Source organism: Nerophis ophidion, linkage group LG04 (genome assembly GCF_033978795.1).
Source record: "Nerophis ophidion isolate RoL-2023_Sa linkage group LG04, RoL_Noph_v1.0, whole genome shotgun sequence".
NCBI classification, from domain to species: Eukaryota; Metazoa; Chordata; class Actinopteri; order Syngnathiformes; family Syngnathidae; genus Nerophis; species Nerophis ophidion.
This window is the reverse complement of record NC_084614.1, coordinates 41,539,917-41,557,917: the sequence shown is the minus strand read 5'-3', so window position 1 is coordinate 41,557,917 and position 18,001 is coordinate 41,539,917. Positions and strand designations below refer to the sequence as shown.

Sequence of the window (18,001 nt, the reverse complement as noted above, 5' to 3'; positions counted from 1 at the left end):
AACTTAAAGTGTCCTCTTTGGGGATTGTAATAGAGATCCATCTGGATTCATGAACTTAATTCTAAACATTTCTTCACAAAAAAAGAAATCTTTAATATCAATATTTATGGAACGTGTCCACAAAAAATTTAGCTGTCAACACTGAATATTGCATTGTTGCAATTCTTTTCACAGTTTATGAACTAACATTTATATTTTGTTGAAATATTATTCAATAGATTTATTTATAGAGGATTTTTGAATTGTTGCTATTTTTAGAATATTTTTGAAAAATGTCACGTACCCCCAGGGGTACGCGTACCCCCATTTGAGAACCACTGTGTTACTGGATACTTTGTGATAAGATTCTGCCTTGGAGGCTTTTTATGTACAAGTAATATGCAACTCTAAATATTTGATGCGTGTTTGTACTGAAACATGTTGTGTTTGAGGCTGCGATATCGTTCAATTTAGGACACTTATTTTATTTGTGTAGCTTGTGTGGAATTGTCTGCTTAGCTGTTGTGTAGTTGCTAGCTCTTACCATGTTTACATTTTCTAAACTACAAGAAAAGACCAACCTTGTGTGTTTATTGGATGCCATTTAGATGTTAACTGGCTGTCCAGCTGCAGGCCTGCTTGGATCAGAGTGCTTATATTTGTCACGGCTGGTTATAACAGGCGTTATTTTGCGTTTGTTGGTGTTAGTGTTTTAGTTCCTGTTTTGGAATATGCCAGTAATTGCCGTCCTGCGACTCGAAGATTTTATAATATAGATGTAAGCCGATATATTTTGATACTTGTTTTATTGATATATTAAGCCACCTCTAAAAATGTTGATAGTAAGGCTAGTTCGGGGGTCAGCAACTCGCGGCTCTCGAGCGCTGCACTAATGGCTCCCTACAGCATTTATAAAACAGGACTGAAAATGGAAAAAGATGGGGGGAAATATTTTTTGTTTTAGTATGTTTTTTGTTTGAGGACAGTGATGACACAAACTTTCCCGTTGTGAGAAATTCCTGTTTAATACGTTTGTGTGTATGCTTCACTGGTGAGAATATTTGGTTTTTTGTCCTACTAATTTCAGCGGCTCTTGAACTCACCATAGTGTGGACTGTGACGCAACAGTTTGTTTACATGTAAAATCTTCCACTCCTTCTTTGTCTCATTTTGTCCACCAAAAGTTTCATGTTGTGTGTGAATGCCCAAAAGTGCGCTTTGTTGATGTTATTGACTTGTTGGAGTGCTAATCAGGCATAATTGGTCAGGTATGTTTAGACTGCAAACTATTCAATGCTAACATGCTATTCAGGCTAGCTGTATGTACATATTGCATCATTATGCCTCATTTGTGGGTATATTTGAGCTCATTTAATTTCCTTTACTTATGTCCTATTTGTATTTAATTTATGTTTGCATGTCTCATGACACATTATCTGTAAGTAATATTGGCTGCATTTCAGATTGTTGTGTGCCATGTTGTTCCAGACCACAGCAAACATTACCTAGCTTGCCAAAGATTATAATAAATATATGAAAAGAAGACAGTTTCCTTAAACTAAGACACACACATCTATACTTTTGACCATTAAAAGCCAGACATTTCCAGAAGTTATCTCACCTTCTGAGTAGCCTCTGATTTACTAATGGTTTCTAAGGTTGTATAAATCCATCCATCCATCCTTTTTCTACCGCTTATTCCCTTTTGGGGTTGCGGGGGGCGCTGGCGCCTATCTCAGCTACAATCGGGCGGAAGGCAGGGTACACCCTGGACAAGTCGCCAACTCATCGCAGGGCCAACACAGATAGACAGACAACATTCACACTCACATTCAAACACTAGGGCCAATTTAGTGTTGCCAATAAACCTATCCCCAGGTGCATGTTTTTTGGAAGTGGGAGGAAGCCGGAGTACCCGGAGGGAACCCACGCATTCACGGGGAGAACATGCAAACTCCACACAGAAAGATCCCGAGCCTGGATTTGAACCCAGGACTGCAGGAACTTCGTATTGTGAGGCAGACGCACTAACCCCTCTGCCACCGTGAAGCCCAGTTGTATAAATGTGGAGAATAAATATTAAATTTCAACATTTCTGTATGTGGAGAATAAATATTAAATTTCAACATTTCTGTCTATGAAGATTTGCTTCACCCTGCGACACATTTTGATAGTAGGCTATTATAGCTAATATAGACACTTACATCATGTGTTGCCTTTATTATAACACTTATATACGGCTTTTAATTTTTTGCGGCTCCAGACGGATTTGTTTTTTGTATTTTTGTCTCTTTCAACGTTTTTGGTTGTTGACCCCAGGGCTAGTTAAATCTTTGGGAGGGGAATAGTTACAGAGGAACCAATTAATGCTGATGACCCTTGGACTGGATGATGGACATAATGTGATACTTTTATATTCTTATCTAACAGAGCTGCTGTAAAAATGTTGTGATATGTGTTGCACGTCTTGACCACAGTGACAGTAAAACTTTCTTCCAGTAGCTAAAAATCTATTAAAAAGAAAAAAATTGATACATTTTTGTGATAGAATTTAGGTTAATACTGCCATACCGGTTATTAAGTTTATTTTGGACTGAACAGAAAGTCCTTACTGAATTTGCAGGGTTTAATGCTGTGTAACTAACGAGCGGTTATGTCACTGTTGTCAACGATGATGATAAAGTAACAATACAACAACATATGCTGACATAAAATGACACATTTTTCATACAAAATAACGCCATTGGTCTCGAATTTGGTGTCGACAAATGTGGCCAACCATGTATGTTGACATGAACTTAAACAGGAATTTTTCATCAATCAACTCACATAGCCACATAGATTGGTTGTCAACATAAGTAGGTTCTATTGTATCATAAATCAGTGATTTTGTGTTTGGTAGACCATTTTGTCTCACAGGGATGCTATTAATTCAATTGTTGATGACTGAAGTGCTGATATCAACCTAACCCCCGGATTATAAATAATGGAAATAATTCAATGTATATACTCTGATTATTAACCTGTGTGATGACTGTAGTATGCTGATAGTATATATTTGCACCATGAATTGATTAACGTGGACCCCCACTTAAACAAGTTGAAAAACTTATTTGGGTGCTAACATTTAGTGGTCAATTGTACGAAATATGTACTAAACTGTGCAATCTACTAATAAAAGTTTCAATCAATCAATAAATCAATTAAAGCAATAAGCACAACAACAAAAAAGCAATAGTGTATGTGAACAGCGTTAGATTTGTACCTTGATTTTTGTTGGTATTCTGTTCCAAAATGTCCAAAATCATAATGTGCGGAAAAATAGCAATTTTTCCCCATAAGAAAATATGTAAATTCTATTTATCTATTCCGTGCACCAAAAATATGAACACCAAACACATTTATAGAGAACAATTATATTTTCACATGCAGAAAACAATGTGAAATACATATAAATGACACAATTTTGAAGAAAATTTTAGTTGAAAACCAAATCATTCAAAAAGTGGGCCGAGGAACCACTGGAACTGTAAGACCTTTAAAAGTCGGACGTTAAGAGTAGATACTCACAGAAGTCGCTATGTCGTCGCTGCCGGTGGTAAGTGGAGGCACTGCGCTGTGTCTTGCTATGTGAGGAGGAGGTGGAAGAGGATGAGGAGCCAGTTGTTGAAGAGTGTTTGTTGGTTCCGTTGGTAATAGGACTGGGTCTCACTCTTGCCAAGGACAGCGTACTGGCTGAACGGGCCTCGCTGCCCTCCTTAAATGATGTGAAATACATACATTTGAAAGAAAGGTCCTTGAACAACCAAAATCAAACCTTGAGATTTTAGTGTGGGATCTCATGATATTAATAAAAACAAAAATAGTTGGCAAGAAAACAATTTGGAAGGAAAACAGTTTACTTGTGTAATGCTTGGACACAACTTCTCAACCTACAGTAACAAAATAATGATAGTTCTTGGTTTCTTTGTAAGGTGGCATCAGCAAGGGATTAAATGTTTATTTCAGTCACTGTAACCTAACCAGCTAAACGGCTGTATGACCACCGGCGGCATCTGTGATGCAGACTGACTTGACTCGTGGAAAAGATGACAGCCTTGCCTTGCAGAACGACTTCATTTTATTTTTTGCAACCAACAAGATAGCAGTAACAACCCCTCTGCCAAGCTATGCACGCACACATTTAATCCATTACATTTACTTAACCCTTGAGTATACCTAATTTAAAACTATGTTGATCCTCCCAAGAGATGAAAAACGGACGCGCTACAAAAAGTGCTATACATATTTTTAAATTTTGTTGCTTTAAATTTTACAACTTTAGACCTATCATATACATAACGATTTAAGATAAGTACAGTATTTTTTTTTAAAAAACCCCCCCAAAAAAACAACTAACTTTTATAATTAATTCATAAGTGTTATAAATAAGTATTATAAATATATACATTTTTTTAACTTTAAGAGCTTCAAATCTTTCCGTAGCAGCAGACTTATCCATAGATATTATGTTTTAAAAATGTTTTATTTTTAATGTCTTTAATTCTTATCCTCTTCTTGTAAAACAAAAAAAACCCCAACATAAACATATTCTTATCACAGGAAAAACAACAAATATACAATATTTTCTGATGATTTGTTATAAAGTGGAGTATTTGACATTAGGTATCGGCTTGATGGCGCAGTGGTTAGCACTCTTGCCTCACCGCGAGAAGGTCTTGGGTTCAACTTGCAGGCTTGGGGGTTTTCTGTTTGGAGTTTGCATGTTCTCCCTGGAACTGGTACTACGGCTTCCTCCCACCTCCAAAGACATGCACTTGGGGATTGGCATCATTAAATTGTCCCTAGTGTGTGAATGTGAATGCTTGTCTGTCTATTTGTGTTGGTCCTGCGATGAGGTGGCAACTTGTCAACGGCAAAGACGTGATTTTTGCTCGTTTTAGAGATCTCTTCCAGTGGGCATTGTCACATGACTCTGTTTCACCAATCCAACATAAGAATCAGTGATGTTTGACTCCTTTTCACCAATCAAACAGAGCCTGGCAGTAACATGACCACACTTATACTGCACGCTGCAAATAGTGACATGAATTCCACTTCCAACTAAACATAACATGTTGTCACAAGTTGTAAATGTTTTTATTGTATTAGCTGACATTAGCCCTGTTATCTATAGATTTATATTATATAGATGTATATCATGATGCTTTAGTTATTCCTTTAATAAGTGTAACTAATAAAAATGTATTAAACAAACTTTAAATACACAGACATAGTTTCCACACAGTCGCTGTAATAGAGCTCACATGAGTGGTGAGCCGTTATTTGTGTCGTGGAAAACAGCACATATATTTTTATTAATGCACATATGTTAAAAAGTGAATTCATCAGAAATAAAACATAAAGGTTATGGTAGGAATAACATTCGTTGTTAATTTTAACGAGTTTTCCTAAAATACTCATTGAATATATAGAGTGTTTACTACTATTACTAGATTAATCAAACCAATTAATTAATAGATTACTCGATTATTCAAATAATCAATAGCTGCAGCCCTTGTTATGACCCACCCCTGCAGATGATCAGACCACCTGAAAAACTGATATGAATCATTCCCCAGTACCCTTTTAGTGGACATTTGTGGTTTGCATAACAGGGCTATTTTTTCCAAAATGGTAACTCTGACAGGAGAAAAGAAAATTGTCCACTGGAGAGGACATATATAGTATAAGAATAATTTTTGGGGTGTAAATGTATATAACTCACGTCGCCTTTGCGGCCCAGTAGTAAGTATGTGGCTGTGACTTCATTGTATTTCTGATTGAGCAGAGAGTCTTTGATTTCCTCAGGGGTGAAGCCCATGCCGACCATCACCTCTAAGGCACACAAACAGTACAAAGACATATAAATCATCTTGGGTGGAGACAACATTGATTATGTTCTGTCAGCAATACAATCCCCGGTACAGCCGCCATAGAAGCCACATTGACACTGGCCCGGTTGACTCACCGATGCGGGCGGCGTCGCTGTAGTCCTCAACGGGTTCTATATGGGGCTTTAGGTCCTCACCCTCATACCCTGAATTTATCCATTTGTCCTTCATGACTTGCTGTAAAGACGTAGAGTAGATTGGATTTGATTAGATAGAACGGAATTGATCCCTTAAGCGTTCTCTCAGGGTAGTTAATACTCAAGTAGCAGCACAGTGTAAAGGACAATAATAATTGAAGCTCAGCTAAAAAAAAGAAAGAAAATAATAATAAAGCAAAATACAGTGAGCTGTCACCTTATCGTGGTAGAGGAGTTTGAGTGTCCCAGTGATCCTAAGAGCTATGTTGTCCTTGGGGCTTCTATGCCCTCCCAAGACAAATAGATCCTAAGTGGGGGACCAGACAAAGAGCACCTCAAAGACTTCTATGAAAAAACACAAACAAGGAACCAGAATTCCCTTGCCCGGATAAGGGCCAGCAGTGCTCCCCTCTGGTACCAGGCCTTGAGGTGGAGCCGAATGACCAGGTCCCCCCTCTAATGGGCTCATCACTGATAGGAGGGGTTAGAGAGGTTGGGTGCAAATGTGAGCTGGGCGGCAGCCGTTGGCAGGGCCCTTGGCAGTCTGATCTGAAGCTTTCAAACTCACTTTGTGATGAGTTGGCTCTGATGGTGGAGGTGGATTCCGGTCAAATCTGGCAGACCCAAACGCATTGTGAGGGTTTGCTGTGAGTGTCTAGGACAGTCAGAGAGAGTTTCAATTCCCACCTCAATAAGAACTTCAAACATGTCACGAGGGAGGCGCAGGACATTGAGTCCGAGTGGACCGTGTTCCGTGCCTCTATTGTCAAGCCAGCCGATCGGAGCTGTGGTCACAAGGTGGTTGGTGCCTGTTGTGGCGGTAATCCCAGAACCTGCTAGTGTTCAATGCCATCAAGCTGAAGAAGGAGTCCTATAGGGTTATTTTAGCTCATGGTACTCCGAAGGCAGTGGAAAGGTATTGAGAGACGAAGCGGCGTGTGGCTTTGGCGGCCGTAGAGGCAAAAACCTGAACATGAGAGGAGTTTGGTAAAGCCATGGAAACCAACTTCCGGACGGCTTCGAAACGATTCTGGACCACCATCCACGTCAACAACACTGTCAACACCATGTATGGTGGGTATAATGTGCTGCTGACCTCAATTAGGGATGTTGGGGATCGGTGGGGGAAATACTTTGAGGACCTCCTCAATCCCACCTACACGTCTTCCTATGAAGAAGCAGTGCCTGGAGAATCTGTTGTGGGCTCTACCATTTCTGAGGCAGAAGTTGCCAAGGTATTTTAAGAGCTCCTCTGTGGTTTTGCCCCGAGGGGTGCATGAGATCGACCCGGAGTTCCTTTGGATGTTGTTGGGCTGTTTTGGTTAATGAAACATTGGGGGAAGTGCCTCTGGTTTTGCAGACCGGGGTGGTGGTTCCTCTCTTTATGAAGGGGAACCTGTGCATGTGCTTCAACTATCATGGGATCACAATCCTTAGCCCTACCGTTAAGGTTTATTCAGGTGTACTAAAGAAGAGGCTTTGCCGGCTAGTCAAACCATGGATTCAGGAGCAACAGTGTTGTTTTCTTCTTGGCCGTGGAACTGTAGACCACCTCTTTACTCTCGGCAGGGTCCTCGAAGTTGCATGGGAGTTTTCCAAACCGGTCTACATGTGCATTGTAGACTTGGAGAAGGCATTAGACTGTGTCCCCCGGGAATTCCTGTGGGGAGTGCTCAGAGAGTATGGGGTTCCTAACCACCTGATTGTGGCAGTCCGCTAAAAATATGATCAGTGTCAGAGCTTGGTCCGCTTTGTCGGCAGTAAGTCTGACCCCTTTCCAGGGACGGATGGACTTTGCCAAGGCTGCCCTTTTTCCACTGATTCCGCTTATAACTTTTGGACAGAATTTTTAGGCGCAGTGAGGGTGTTGCGGTGATTCGGTTAGACCCCGACTCAAACAAGTTTAAAAACTTATTCGGGTGTAACCATTTAGTGGTCAATTGTACGGAATATGTACTGAACTGTGCAATCTTCTAATGAGAGTTTCAATCAATCAATCAATCAGGTGGCTGCAGGAATCAAGAGTAAAGCCACTGCTCTTCCACATCGAGAGGGGCCAGATTAGTTGGTTCGGGCATCTGGTCAGGATGCCCCGCTGACGCCTCTTTGTGGAGGTGTTTAGGGCACGTCAGGCTGGTACGAGGCTACGGGGAAGACTCAGGAGACGCTGGGCAGACTATGTCTCCCAGCTGGCCTGTGAACGCCTTGGGATCCCCAGGGATGACCTCAACAAAGGGGCTGGGAAGAAGGAAGTCTGGCCTCCTCTGCTTATGCTGCTGCCCCCGCGACACAACCTCAGATAAGCGTCAGAAGACGGATGGATAGACAATGAAAAAAGACATTTAAAAATGTACACTTTGATAAACAGTATACACTCGGCAAGAATACTAAGTAGAATAATGTCAGCTTGGTTTGAATCATACTGTCTATTTGTGGTCTTCCTCACCTCTAGGGTGCAGCGTTTGGAGGGATTGAGCACCAGGAATCGGCGAAGGATGCCTTCACAGTCTGTGGACATGTAAAAGGGCACACGGTACTTTCCCCTCAGCACACGCTCCCTCAGCTCCTGTTGGCCAAGTTACAAATGCTGAACATTTTCAAGCTTCAGTGGGACATATACAAATGGACCTTTACATTGATTTTTTTTTTACCAGGTAATAACATTTATAAATGCACGATAAATTTTACTGTAAATAACAACAAAATATTAAGCAAAATCTCCGTAATGTTGATCTAAATGCACATTTATTTAAAAAAACATATAAACAATTAATATGAACTACCTTGAACAATGGACAAATTGCATCTTTTGGCTATCTCTGTTTTCTAATATTTGATTTTACCAAGAAATATAATATCTAAATTTTTTAGAAATGTTATATATTTTTCCATATTTGTTACCTACAGTTTTTAATAACAAAAACACAAACATTAGTTAAAATTCCTCTTCAGTCATGTTCTTGGGTTGTCACTCAGTCCTGTTACCCAAACACATTACCCCCTCAGAAAAATGTGCAATATTCCACAAGTCACATAGTCCACGGGATCATAGAAAGGCGAGTTACTTTTGGCCTTTCAATGATTTAGTTTCTCATTTAGTTTTCTGTATATTTGATGATATTTCAACTATGACAAGTGTGTGGGGCTGAATTATCATCACAGTCAGATTTCCTAAACTAATATATGATATATTTTGTTTTATTTATAATATAATTTTCTTGATCACTTAAAAGTGCTCAATATCAACATGCTATAAGCATAAATGTCATGTGGCTATATTTCATGTTTTTGCTAATTCTATGCTAAACACTCATTCCTGTTACTTTCAGTGCTGTTACTTATTTGAGTCATCTTTCAGTCCCCCCAGGAAATCACAATGTTATAATTCTGCCAATTCATGCAAATTCAACTAATACCTGCAAATTATGCACAGCCTCGCAACTATGCCCACATATTTTGGTAAATCAAGTGAATTTTCGCCGATCAAATTTGTTTCTGAGTGGTGCTCAAATGCACAGGTTAACTGTCTAACCAAAACGTAAGTGTTTCTTGTGTAGATGAAGCATGAACAACAACATGTAACAATATATCAACTCTTTACTGCTCAAAGGGCATAACTGTTGACCTCTCGCACAGCTCAGATCTGGTTCTTATTCCTGTGTAAAGCGCTAAGCCATGTAGTATGTAAACATTTGGCAATACACCGGCGTCGTGAATACCTAGTTTACATACAATCATATACTGTATTTATTTGGACTTTATTTAACAAGTGAAGGCAATTAAGAACATATTCTCATTTGTAAGGATGACCTAGCAGAGAGGCCGCATTTACATGTTTGAGATGTTGAAGTACAATGAAAGTCTGTCATCGTTTCTCAATTACCAACAAAAATTAGCGCAATATATATTTTTCAATGCAATATATTGTTTTCAAACACTCTTTACATGCGAGGGTGAATGTGTTGGTACATAAATTAATGTTAATGATGGACAAACACTTTTCAAATATAAAATAAACTTAATCATGTCTTAAAAATATTTGTACTAAGAAGCCTTGGGTTGGGTTTCTGTAATTATAATGAATTACTACTATTATTATTTATAAATTAAAACAGTACAGTACATTGACAACGAGCTCTGAGTATATGTTTTTACTGCCATCTAGTGTCTACTTTTATATCTTTGCAGTAAACGAGTAAAACATCCATACAGTATTTGTTTTTAATTTTTTGTTGAAATGGTATGCTTTTTTTAGGTTAAGCTTACAAAGAACACCTAAAACATTGATTAAAAAAATTCATAAAATCACAATTTCAATCAATGTTAATGAAAAAATTATGCCCCCCCCAAAAAAATTTTCAACTTTTTCCACACCTTTCTAATTTAGCTACCGCAAATTCAAGAATCACAAAAAAAGCCCATGTATCTGTCCTGGAGACGATGATCTTTGGTTTAGTCTTTATTCAATAGTGTGAGCGTATTATTAGATTTAGAGTTTAGAAAAACAAAATAAAATAATGACAATAAAATGTAAATAAATTAACAAATTAATAAAAAATATTAAAAATAAATAAAATAAATATGTATATATACATATACATATTATATATATGTATGGTTGCGCATTTGTGTGCGTGCGTTTATATATACATATATATGTATATATATATATATATATATATATATATATACATATACACTGTGTATATATATACACATATATATTATATTAAATATATATTATATATACATATATATGTATATATACATGTATATATGTATATATATATATATATATATATTATATATATGTATGGTTGCGCATTTGTGTGCGTGCATTTATATATACATATATATGTATGTATATATATATATATATATATATATACATATACACTGTGTATATATAAATATACACATATATATTATATTAAATATATATTATACATACATAAAAATGTATATATACATGTATATATATATATATATATATATATATATATATATATATATATATATATATATGCACAAAAACACACGCAACCATTCAGGAACATCAAAATAAAATACTGAGCAACAAAGTAAAAGGGCTGAGAAAAGGAGAGTTTTTCCACATTTTTTCCCCCCTATAGCGCTATGTGAATTATTGCCTGGGAAGATGAGGGCTTGAAGCCAAGAGTTTTAGGGATTATTTAAAGATTTGTTGCTGAAAACCTAAGACTAACAGCAAACTTTTTATTAGGAAGTTTTTACTGTGCATCTAGCAGAGGAGTGGATAGACATTGTGTCTGGTTGCTAGTGCAACCAAAACTGGTGACAACGCACCGTAAGGAACTCTCAGGCAGTATGGGGCCTGAATTGCAGCCTGAGGAAATCACCTTGATGTGTATAGCTGTTTTAAAGAAATGAGGGCTTTTCTGGTAAACTAACTGACATCCTTATTGGTTCATTGCTGTCTAATCATTCCACTCTCACTTCAATTGGCTGTTTTTCCAACTTAAAATGTGCGTTTATCTCTCATCATACCAGTAGCAGAAACGCGCATGTGTGAGTATATCAGTGTTTTTGCAAGTCTTATGCAAGTCTCAGGTCTTTAATCCCAAGTTTAAAGTCAAGTAAAGTTGAGTGAGGTCTCAATATTTTCGAATCGTTTCAAGTCATAGTCAATACAGCTGTGTTTATATGTGCAACATTTCTCCACTCTGATCTAAACCTTGGTTGATCGAAATTACAAATCCATTGTTTACATGGACACATTATTTGTGTTTTTTAATTCATATTTCTCTCTCACAGTTTGGTTAGAAGGTCGTATTTTTCTACTTTCCCCTCAACCCTAACCCTAATCAATTAGATTTTCGAATTATCTACGAGGTCTGAAGTGGCCCTAATGACAAATGGGGTTGCGTGAATGCACCCAAAGGTGCCCTGGCTCGGGTGTCAGACTCTTTGTGTACATTAGGGACCTTTTAGGGTACCGTGACTTCTTAGAGTAAGTCCTTTCCTGAGTGCATGGCATTTTTTCAGCAAAAAGAGATAGGCCTTAATTCCTTTGTAATATACTTTTGGGAAGAAAGTGCCCCTAAAAGGTTCCAGACCCATTTTATGAGTACCCCAACCAGTCTATCCCTAACTCTGTGTAGCACAAAAACCTACCACAAAAATAATGCATTACTCTTATCTTGTGTATTATATTTATCCATGAGAGCATTTAGTTGTAAACTGTGAGGTGTGTCTGTTAAAATAATGGTTGTTTTACAAATGATGACAGATGTGAACAAGAGCATGTACTGTCTGTGTTATGATGTGAGGTGTGGTTGCATTGTATAATAAGTATGTGTCAATAAAAGGGCATTTTATGATTTTTCTTAGTGTGATTACATGCTGTAGTATGATTTTATTGTTATAATTATATTGCATGATTTTTGACCCCCTTTAATTTAGGTAGCCAGGGATTGCAGATGGAAATTTGATATTTAGCTACAATCTGGTACAGAACATAAGTCTTTGAGCTTAATGTTTCTGTGCATTGTCCTTTCGAATAAAGACTAAACTAAAAACTAAAAGGGGGTAAACTTATAAAATCCTTACTGTAGTTACCGCTTTTGCTTTACACCCATAATTTTACACCTTGTCTATACAGATCGACCCACAGTCGCCCCTCCCCATCCACTTGCCTTTAGGTTTTGGCCATCAAAAGGGAGGGAGCCGCTGACCAGCGTGTACAGGATAACTCCGAGGCTCCACACATCCACCTCCGGTCCGTCATACTTCTTCCCCTGAAAAAGCTCGGGGGCAGCGTAGGGCGGTGAGCCACAGAACGTGTCCAGCTTGTTGCCCAGAGTGAACTCATTGCTGAAACCGAAATCGGCAATCTTGATATTGGCGTCGGCATCCAGCAGGAGGTTCTCCGCCTGTGTAAATTGATGCAGAGGAAGAGGAGTTAGGAGTGGGAGAGGAGAAAGGCTCGAGAATGTCAATGTTCAGGGAAAAACAAAGAGAATATAATAGGATGAGGGAGGGGAAAGTGGAATCAGATTAAGAGAGAAGACAGAACGGGAATTGTAATAGAGGAAAAAAAGCAAGCACGTTGAGCCATATGGAAAGGAGGAGGAGTTAGCTAAAACAGATACAGTGGAACCCGTTTAAGTCGACATTCCTTGAATAGCCGGAATCACCTCGACATAAGGGGTTGTTGACATTGCAGAAATGACTTATTCCTGGCACATTTACTTATGATTCTGACAACACATAAGAAGAATGGACAATGATTAAGAATTTGTTAACATACGACTGGTTTTGTGAAACACTGAACCATCATGTAGCACTAGAGAACAAAATTCCAACAAAACAGTCACAAGTTCCACTCTCACTGGGATGTGGACTGATAGGATGGTTGTATCTTTCGGTACTGGATATATGCTTCCCGTTTAGCTGGTAAATTTAGCATAATCCCCACTCCTCAGATGAGAGTTGGGGAAAATGCAAACATCTTCCTAGCATTGTCAGCGAGTTGAGAGTCAGTGTGCCCATTGATTAAGTTGCCCCTGATTTGTAGCGAGTAGCGTGTGCAATTCATTAGTTTCAAACTTTTCCAAACTCAAAGTTGATTTAGCAGCAGCAGCAATTCCAGTAGCGAGCATACCTCTTGGCTCTTAGTAATAGGCTGAAGCCCTGTTAGCAAGGCCTTGTATCACAATGCAAGAGTTCCTCTGTGTTAGCTTCTACAATAATAATTTCGCTATACCTTATAATTTGCAGGTCACAGCATGTAAATGTAAAGATGTCGTACATCACGATCAGGCTTTGTCAGAGATGTTTTGTAATGTTATTCTGTGATATTTGCACCTATATAAATACTACTACATCAGTTGATGAATAAGAGGACAGGTAGGGTGCGAGGGATTTTTCTGGCTGACTGATACATTGTGTAAATTCTTTTAGAAGATGTTTTGGTGGAGTCCTCAATTACAGAATGATTGGCAAGCTAAATATTACATTTTATTAATTACTAGAAAAGGTTAAAACATTTTCATGCAGCAATATGAAGGCCATTAACTTGTACAACTTGTAATGTACACAATATCAGAAGCATTTATTCAGGTACAAATATCACAGACTGCGATGAGGTGGCGACTTGTCCGGGGTGTACCCCGCCTTCCGCCGGTTGTAGCTAAGATAGGCGCCAGCGCCCCCCGCAACCCCTAAAGGGAATAAGCAGTAGAAAATGGATGGATGGAAATATCACAGATTACAGCTGGTATAGCAGACCCCCCTCACCACACCACCCCCCAAAAATTATCTGTCTAGGGTACACTTATTAATGGTGAAAAAATATACCTATCTGTGATTAATTGGAATTAATTTACTATTAACTATTAATTAACTATGAACAAAATGCGATTAATCGCGATTAAATATTTGAATTGTTTGACAGCCCTAATACATAATTTTTTACACACCTGCCCCAGAACACTTTTTTTTTTTTCTCTCAATGCGGCCCCCAAAATAATCACCCAGGTCTGCTCTGGTGTAATGATGATCCAACAGAATGTGATTTATGTTAAAATGTGTTACGATTTGTACATTGGATACTGTTTTTCAAGTGGAGGAACACACAAAAATATATAGATCTGCACATAGATGAGCTCTGACTTATTTGTGTACCTACAACATCCATCCATTTTCTACCGCTTATTCCCTTTTGGGGTCGCGAGGGGCGCTGGTGCCTATCTCAGCTGCATTCGGGCGGAAGGCGGCGTACACCTTGGACAAGTCGACACCTCATCACAGGGCCAACACAGATACACAGACAACATTCCCACTCACATTCACACACTAGGGCCAATTTAGTGTTGCCAATCAACCTATCCCCAGGTGCATGTCTTTGAAAGTGGGAGGAAGCCGGAGTACCCGGAGGGAACCCACGCATTCACGGGGAGAACATGCAAACTCCACACAGAAAGATCCCGAGCCTGGGATTGAACCCTGACTACTAAGGACCTTCGTATTGAGAGGCAGACGCACTAATTCCTCTGCCACCGTGCTGTACTTACAACATATTTTGTTTTAACGAGGTCATCCATTACAAAATGTCCTATTTTTCTTGTGTATATATAATTGCTCTTTAACCAAACAAAAATATGTTTTATCGGTAACTTGCTTAATCAAAATAATTTTTACTAGAATATCCGATTACTATAATATTCAATAGTTGCAGCCCTTCTAGAGATGTTTAATGCTGGCTTTTTAAACAATATAGTTCAGCTGTCTCTCAGCTAATTGTTATGCTTTAGGTTGTGAGCAAAGATTTACGTTACAGGCAGGGCTGCCTTATCCTAAGGGGGGGCCCCGGGGTTGAGGGGGATTCCACTTCAATGTATAGGTCACTTTTTTTCCATTATATTGGTACCGTATTTTTCGGACTATAAGTCACATTTTTTTTTCAAAGTTTGGCCGGGGGTGCGACTTATACTCAGGAGCGAATTATGTGTGAAATTATTAACACGTTACCATAATCAATCAAATAATATTATTTAGCTCATTCACGTAATAGACTAGACGTAAAAGATTTAATCGGATTTATAGATTAGGAGTGAAAGATTGTTTGGTAAACATATAGTATGTTCTATATATTATAGTTATTTGAATGACTCTTACCATAATATGTTACGTTAACATACCAGGCACTTTCTAAGTTGGTTATTTATGCATCATATAACGTACACTTATTCAGCCTGTTGTTCACTATTCTTTATTTATTTTAAACTGCCTTTCAAATGTCTATTCTTGGTGTTGGGTTTTATCAAATAAATTTCCCCCAAAAATGCGACTTATACTCCAGTGTGACTTATATATGTTTATTTCCTTCTTTATTATGCATTTTCGGCAGGTGCGGTTTATACTCCGGAGCGACTTATACTCCGAAAAATACGGTACTTTAAAATGGTCCTGTCTCTGAGGGGTTGAGCAAACATTAAATTGATTTAAATTCATATCGACAGGCGACACTTTTTTCTAATAACAAACCTTTAAGGTACAAGCCTGGAACTCATCAATTATCCCTGTATTTGATGAGTTGGTCTTCATAAACGGGTTCTATTTGGATAGGTTCCACTGTACATTCACACATGACTAATGCATGTGCTACATCCTAACTAATCTTTTAAAAACACATGCGAGGATTTGCCTGTTTTTGAGTTCTCCATACTGTATGATTAAGAAGCCATGCGGTTCTTTCCACACACACACACACACACACACACACACACACACACACACACACACACACACACACACACACACACACACACACACACACACACACACACACACACACACACACACACACACACACACAGAGATTAAGAGTAGTCTGAGATTATAATTTGAACTAGCCTTAATCTTCTCTTTCTGAAAGAAGCCCAAAACTTCTTCTTATCTTTCTTACCTTCAAATCTCTGTGGACAATATTCTTTGTGTGGCAATAGTGGACAGCGGAAACTATCTGTGAACACAAAGAGACAGAACAAGGCTAAATAATTCTATGTAAAAAAAAAAAAAAAAAAATGACAAAAAATATTAAGATTTCGTTTTAATACCTGTCGAAATTTGGCTCTGGCTTCAACCTCCTTCATTCTTCCATGCGAAACGAGGTAGTCAAACACTTCACCTGCGATTGTGAAAAACAGGACAGTTTTAAAAAGGCCATTCATTTGAGGGAGCCATTTTTCGAAGAAAAGAAATATGATAAATGTTTGTTGACAGAGAATTATGACTGGAATTACTGCATTTTCACGCAAACCAGAATACAACAAACATTTCCGAAGCGGCAATGGGGCTGATTACGAATACAGTTATTAAAAACCGATTAGGGACCCTAAGCATGTATTCGGGATGTAACAATATACAGGGGCAATTAAGCAGTATAGTGTATTGTTAACAGCACTAAGACAAAATATAGAAATTATTGTTTTAAATAGAAGAACATTCTAATTATCGTTTTATGAGACGTTAAGGGACCCTAGAAATCTTGTGGCCGCGGGTAGTTTCCATTTGGCCTGGAGGCCCCTGGGTCTGATCACCGTTTTACGTGAGTTGTTTTAGTGCTGCAAACGGCACTTGTGGCACGCGTGCAGTCTCTGAGATGCATAAAGAGAGCCATTACATATTTTTGCTGAAGAAAATTATAAAAAAAAAGGAACGCACAGTGACTTTGGATGAGTAATGTTAATCTGATTACTGGTTTGGAATCAGTAAAGTGTTAGATTACTTGTTAGTTGTTACTGAAACACATGGTAATATTAGAGAAACGCGTTGCTGGCATTGCTGATTATATGCTATTATTACTATTATTATGGAATGTGCTCAATGAGAATGAGAATGAGAATGATAATCAGCACCTCCAAGTCCGAGTCCTTGGTTCTCGCCCGGTAAAGGGTGGAGTGCCATCTCCGGGTTGGGGAGGAGACCCTGCCCCAAGTGGAGGAGTTCAAGTACCTAGGAGTCTTGTTCACGAGTGGGGGAAGAGTGGATCGTGAGACCGACAGGCGGATCGGTGCGGCGTCTTCAGTAATGCGGACGTTGTATCGATCCGTTGTGGTGAAGAAGGAGCTGAGCCGGAAGGCAAAGCTCTCAATTTACCGGTCGATCTACGTTCCCATCCTCACCTATGGTCATGAGCTTTGGGTCATGACTGAAAGGACAAAATCACGGGCCGAAATGAGTTTCCTCCGCCGGGTGGCAGGGCTCTCCCTTTAGAGATAGGGTGAGAAGCTCTGTCATCCGGGAGGAACTCCAAGTAAAGCCGCTGCTCCTCCACATAGAGAGGAGCCAGATGAGGTGGTTCGGGCATCTGGTTAGGATGCCACCTGAACGCCTCCCTAGGGAGGTGTTTAGGGCACGTCCAACCGGTAGGAGGCCACGGGGAAGACCCAGGACACGTTGGGAAGACTA

General features: G+C 38.8%; 1 protein-coding gene across 2 annotated transcripts in view; it reads right to left on the bottom strand.

Annotated features, from left to right (window-relative positions):
- mark4a (MAP/microtubule affinity-regulating kinase 4a) overlaps window positions 1-18,001 on the bottom strand; it is an 89,533-nt gene that overhangs the window by 11,637 nt on the left and 59,895 nt on the right. For both annotated transcript variants that reach the window (XM_061898076.1, XM_061898078.1), the window contains exons 6-12: window positions 16,648-16,718; window positions 16,497-16,553; window positions 12,724-12,960; window positions 8,496-8,615; window positions 5,990-6,089; window positions 5,747-5,856; window positions 3,550-3,736 (exon numbers count right to left, since the gene is read on the bottom strand). In XM_061898076.1, coding sequence (XP_061754060.1) covers window positions 3,550-3,736; window positions 5,747-5,856; window positions 5,990-6,089; window positions 8,496-8,615; window positions 12,724-12,960; window positions 16,497-16,553; window positions 16,648-16,718 — 882 coding nt within the window. The remainder of the gene's footprint in view (window positions 1-3,549; window positions 3,737-5,746; window positions 5,857-5,989; window positions 6,090-8,495; window positions 8,616-12,723; window positions 12,961-16,496; window positions 16,554-16,647; window positions 16,719-18,001) is intronic.